Source organism: Cherax quadricarinatus, chromosome 93, assembly GCF_038502225.1.
Source record: "Cherax quadricarinatus isolate ZL_2023a chromosome 93, ASM3850222v1, whole genome shotgun sequence".
In the NCBI taxonomy this organism is placed as follows: Eukaryota; Metazoa; Arthropoda; class Malacostraca; order Decapoda; family Parastacidae; genus Cherax; species Cherax quadricarinatus.
In genome coordinates, this window is record NC_091384.1 from 2,295,599 (window position 1) to 2,302,625 (window position 7,027).

Here is a 7,027-nt window from a genome sequence, read left to right on the forward strand (position 1 = left end):
CAGACCCCCAAACATACACGTACAAATGCACTTACATAAATACACTTACATAATTGGTCGCATTTGGAGGTGATCGTTAAGCGGGGGTCCACGTATCTCCTAAGGGCTTATTTCCATATCCACTTTCCACTTCTGCATGAGTGTGTGGTTATGTTACATAACACAGCCATGTAACAGAGCGTGACATGAGGAGAGGAAACTATCTAGACATGAACTCTCTCTCTTGTCACCTTGTCAATTTATCCTTATCAATTCTTTTCACCTCTTTCACTATGTTTAGACTCTTGTAGCATCTATACATCACAGGACGATGTCACTATACAACCAGTGACGACAAATACAGGTTTCCCTCGACTTACGATGTCTCGACTTACGATATTTCAACTCCATGATGGTGTAAAATCAATTACTTGAGATAATTACCCAGCACAAAGGCGGCAAGTCCGTATTTTATATTTATATATTTACTTTTTAATACCGGTATTTAGTTACCTGGAGTATACCTGGAGAGAGTTTCGGGGGTCAACGCCCCCGCAGCCTGGTCTGAGACCAGACCTCTGTGTTTATTTACATATTCAGTGAGAGTAGTTATTTATTTAGGATATATTCGGCTTACGATTATGAATATATCGTAAGTCGAGGAGCATTTGTATACAAAATATATTATAGAGGTAAATGCATGTGTATACCAGACACATATGAATCAGTCACTTGTTTTCACATATACTAATATACATATGCTGATATATGACTGCAAGTCGACATATACTGGTCAAAAAAATTATAGAAGTAAAACAGTGTGTGAAATGGTGTGGAGGGAGTCCGGGGGTCAACGCCCCTGTGACCCTGTCCATGACCAGGCCTCCCGGTGTGTCAGGGCCCTTATTAAAATACCCCTGTCGCCTTATTCCTTCTGTCCCTGCCCCTGGTGTCCCACACCCCTGCAGACGACGACAGTGTACCAGCTGCAGAGGAAGGTCAAGGCCCTGAGAGAGGCAGTGGAGAGGAAGGACCTTCACGTAGACATGTTGAGACGTAAACTGGCACTGACAGAGGATGCAGCCAGAGCCTCCAGACACCTTCAGGAGGAGAGAGACGACTTGATAGCCAAGTGAGTGCTCTCAGCTAGCAATCTTCAGACTATTTGACCACTCTCCCAAAATACACCGAATGCTAGTGCCTTTCTTGTATTCTTAGGAATATTTTATTGCACTTAAACTACATTTTGAACATTCAGAAATAATAAAAGTGGCTTGTTTTGCTTGTTTGTGAGTGAAACGTTCTGTAAATAATAAAAACGTGCATTAATGCTACCGTTTCTTTGTTTACATCCATTATTCCACATATTTATATTGTTGAGGGACTCTCCACATGAGCACAAACCGAAATGCAGCAGAATAAGCTTCTATTGACATGACGTTTGGCTCTCAGGGTGAAATGTTGTTCCAGTAAAGGCTTGTTCTGGTACAGTTGTGTTCGTTTCTGAAGTAACTTGCTGGTGTGACCCCCGACAGATACAAGCGGCAGTGTAGGATGGTCGAGAGGCTGAATGGTGAGGTGTCGGACGCCAGACTCCAAATGAGAGATCTCAAGGCCCAGCTGACGGATGCTGCGGATGAGAAGGTGACCCCTCATCTCTCTCTCTCTCTGTCTATCTACCTATTAATCTATCTATCTATCTATGTGTATGTATGTATACATTTGTGATAAGTCTTACTGTTCCATGTTAAAATTTGTGTCGTCCTAATTTTTGATAATTCTCGTTTTTATCATACATTTGCCTCTCTCTCTATTCCTGCTCCTCTATTCTCCCCTTTTCCTCCTGCCTCTCCCATTCCTCTCTTCCTCTCTCTCTTCCTCTGTCTAACAGAGCCGGGGGACACAGCAACAGAAGAAGATAGAAGAACTAACAGCAAAAGTAAATGAATTAGATAACATCAGATCTCGACAACAGAAAAAAATTACCCATCTTAAGGAGCAGGTGAGTCTAGGTGTGCAATAATAATAATAACAATAATAATAATAATAATAATAATAATAATAATAATAATAATAATCTTTATTTCTACCAGTACATGATACAACTTATACAGACCATAGCTCACACCAATGACATGCTATATAGAAAGTCCCTGATTATGCAGAACATTTCCCACAACTTAGGTTAATTTTGTACCCAGGATGCGACCCACACCAGTCTGCTAACACCCATGTACCTACTTACTGCTAGGTGAACATAGACAGCAGGTCTCTTAAGGAAACACGCCCCAGTGTTTTCACCCATACCGGGGATCGAACCATGGACCTCAGTGTGTGAGGTGAGTACACTACCAACCCAGCTCCGGGACACCTTGATGCTCCACCTTCCCTTGTACCACCACAGAATCTACCAGCACCCCTACCACCACCACAACTACTACCACAACTACTACCACAACTACCACCACAACCACTATCACAACTATTACCACAACTACCACCACAACTACTACCACAACTACTACCACAACTACTACCACAACTACTACCACAACTACCACCACAACTACCACCACAACTACTACCACAACTACTACCACAACTACTACCACAACTACCACCACAACTACCACCACAACTACTACCACAACTACTACCACAACTACTACCACAACTACTACCACAACTACCACCACAGCTACTACCACAACTACTACCACAACTACTACCACAACTACTACCACAACTACTACCACAACTACTATCACAACTACCACCACAACTACTACCACAACTACTACCACAACTGCTACCACAACTACTACCACAACTACTACCACAACTACTACCACAACTACTACCACAACTACTACCACAACTACTACCACAACTACCACCACAACTACTACCACAACTACTACCACAACTACTACCACAACTACCACCACAACTACTACCACAACTACTACCACAACTACTACCACAACTACCACCACAACTACTACCACAACTACTACCACAACTACCACCACAACTACCATCACAACTACCACCACAACTACCACCACAACTACCACCACAACTACCACCACAACTACCACCACAACTACTACCACAACTACTACCACAACTACTACCACAATTACTACCACAACTACTACCACAACTACTACCACAACTACTACCACAACTACCACCACAACTACTACCACAACTACTACCACAACTACTACCACAACTACCACCACAACTACTACCACAACTACTACCACAACTACTACCACAACTACCACCACAACTACTACCACAACTACTACCACAACTACCACCACAACTACCATCACAACTACCACCACAAATACCACCACAACTACCACCACAACTACCACCACAACTACCACCACAACTACTACCACAACTACTACCACAACTACTACCACAACTACTACCACAACTACTACCACAACTACTACCACAACTACCACCACAACTACTACCACAATTACTCCCACAACTACCACCACAACTACTACCACAACTACTACCACAACTACCACCACAACTACTACCACAACTACTACCACAACTACTACCACAACTACTACCACAACTACTACCACAACTACTACCACAACTACTACCACAACTACCACCACAACTACTACCACAACTACTACCACAACTACTACCACAACTACTACCACAACTACTACCACAACTACTACCACAACTACTACCACAACTACTACCACAACTACCACCACAACTACTACCACAACTACTACCACAACTACTACCACAACTACTACCACAACTACTACCACAACTACTACCACAACTACCACCACAACTACCACCACAACTACTACCACAACTACCACCACAACTACTACCACAACTACCACCACAACTACCACCACAACTACTACCACAACTACTATCACAACTACCACCACAACTACTACCACAACTACTATCACAACTACCACCACAACTACTACCAAAACTACTACCACAACTACTATCACAACTACCACCACAACTACTACCACAACTACTACCACAACTACTACCACAACTACTACCACAACTACCACCACAACTACTACCACAACTACCACCACAACTACCACCACAACTACCACCACAACTACTACCACAACTACTACCACAACTACTACCACAACTACTACCACAACTACCCCAGGAAGTACTACCACAACTACTACCACAACTACCCCAGGAAGTACTACCACAACTACTACCACAACTACCCCAGGAAGTACTACCACAACTACTACCACAACTACCCCAGGAAGTACTACCACAACTACTACCACAACTACTACCACAACTACTACCACAACTACTACCACAACTACTACCACAACTACTACCACAACTACTACCACAACTACCACCACAACTACCACCACAACTACTACCACAACTACTACCACAACTACCACCACAACTACCACCACGACTACTACCATAACTACCACCACAACTACTACCACAACTACCACCACAACTACCACCACAACTAATACCACAACTACTACCACAACTACTACCACAACTACCACCACAACTACTACCACAACTACCACCACAACTACTACCACAACTACCACCACAACTACCACCACAACTACTACCACAACTACTACCACAACTACCACCACAACTACCACCACAACTACTACCATAACTACCACCACAACTACTACCACAACTACCACCACAACTACCACCACAACTACTACCACAACTACTACCACAACTACTACCACAACTACTACCACAACTACTACCACAACTACTACCACAACTACTACCACAACTACCACCACAACTACCACCACAACTACCACCACAACTACTACCACAACTACTACCACAACTACCACCACAACTACCACCACAACTACCACCACAACTACTACCACAACTACCACCACAACTACTACCACAACTACTACCACAACTACTACCACAACTACTACCACAACTACTACCACAACTACTACCACAACTACTACCACAACTATCACCACAACTACCACCACAACTACCACCACAACTACCACCACAACTACCACCACAACTACCACCACAACTACCACCACAACTACCACCACAACTACCACCACAACTACCACAACTACCACCACAACTACCACCACAACTACCACCACAACTACCACCACAACTACCACCACAACTACCACCACAACTACCACCACAACTACCACCACAACTACCACCACAACTACCACCACAACTACCACCACAACTACCACCACAACTACCACCACAACTACCACCACAACTACTACCACAACTACCACCACAACTACCACCACAACTACCACCACAACTACCACCACAACTACCACCACAACTACTACCACAACTACCACCACAACTACTACCACAACTACCACCACAACTACCACCACAACTACCACCACAACTACCACCACAACTACCACCACAACTACTACCACAACTACTACCACAACTACCACCACAACTACTACCACAACTACCACCACAACTACTACCACAACTACTACCACAACTACCACCACAACTACTACCACAACTACTACCACAACTACTACCACAACTACTACCACAACTACTACCACAACTACTACCACAACTACCACCACAACTACTACCACAACTACTACCACAACTACCACCACAACTATCACCACAACTACTACCACAACTACCACCACAACTACCACCACAACTACCACCACAACTACCACCACAACTACCACCACAACTACTACCACAACTACTACCACAACTACCACCACAACTACTACCACAACTACCACCACAACTACCACCACAACTACTACCACAACTACCACCACAACTACTACCACAACTACTACCACAACTACTACCACAACTACTACCACAACTACTACCACAACTACCACCACAACTACCACCACAACTACCACCACAACTACCACCACAACTACTACCACAACTACCACCACAACTACTACCACAACTACTACCACAACTACTACCACAACTACTACCACAACTACTACCACAACTACTACCACAACTACCACCACAACTACCACCACAACTACCACCACAATATACTTACCAGTTTCTCCACGAATTAATGATGTAATTAAAAGCAAAAGTTTTATGTAAATCATCTGACAATATTCTACGTCTTTTAAAGTACTAATATTAACCTGTCTCATAACCAAAAGAACCGGGTTGCATCCAGGGCGAGGATGAGAAGAATTGCCTGGCCTCCTAACACCTACTGCCCCTCTTCAACTAACAGTAAATAGGTACCTGGGTAGGCAGAGTGGTGATAGGTGCGTACAAGTGGGGACTGTGTCACCTACAGTAGGTGGGGGGCGAAACGCTTCACCTGCGGGTAAAACATAGTATAAGGAATGATTTCTTAGCAATAAGAGTGAAAATGTTGTGGGTGGCACCCTGGGGATGAGGACCGGCTGCCCACAGTAGACATAAACCACCACATTTCCTGGTTTTATTGGCTTGTCCTGGTTTACAAAATCACGTCAAATGTCGTAACGTCTCTAACGTCAATATTTTTTACGTCAGGTGAAGGCACACGGGGAACAGATGCTTGAGGAACGTCGTATAAATGAGTCCAATTTGGACGGAATTACCCAAGACATGGCCCTCACCAAGCAAGCGGTGAGAGACCTCACCAGGAGGGAGAAACAGGTAGGTGATATGAGGTTATTAGGTACCATACCAGGTAGGAGAAGCAGGTAGGTGCTATGGGGTAGTGAGGGACCTTACCAGGATATGATAATTGACGTACGTGTATAAATAATGTCCCTAGGGATGCTGCCTCTTCCTTCAGCATCCAACTCTGAGAGCAGTTTTAGTTTTCCAAATGTATTATTGTCCCTTGTATTGTGTGTGTATTGTTTGTTTGGTTTAAAATTATCATTTGCAATATGTGTATTGTTCCAGGCATGGTACTGTCTTGTGGGATAGTTGTGTATTGTTCCAGGCA

The 7,027-nt window shown here is 43.8% G+C and overlaps 1 protein-coding gene across 1 annotated transcript in view; it reads left to right on the plus strand.

The window, feature by feature from the left end:
• The first annotated feature begins 1,025 nt into the window (after positions 1-1,025).
• LOC138855415 (coiled-coil domain-containing protein 170) overlaps positions 1,026-7,027 on the plus strand; it is an 11,154-nt gene continuing 5,152 nt past the window's right edge. Inside the window, exons 1-4 of the mRNA XM_070104701.1 lie at positions 1,026-1,111; positions 1,515-1,623; positions 1,871-1,981; positions 6,604-6,729. Of these exons, the coding sequence (XP_069960802.1) occupies positions 1,026-1,111; positions 1,515-1,623; positions 1,871-1,981; positions 6,604-6,729 (432 nt within the window). The remainder of the gene's footprint in view (positions 1,112-1,514; positions 1,624-1,870; positions 1,982-6,603; positions 6,730-7,027) is intronic.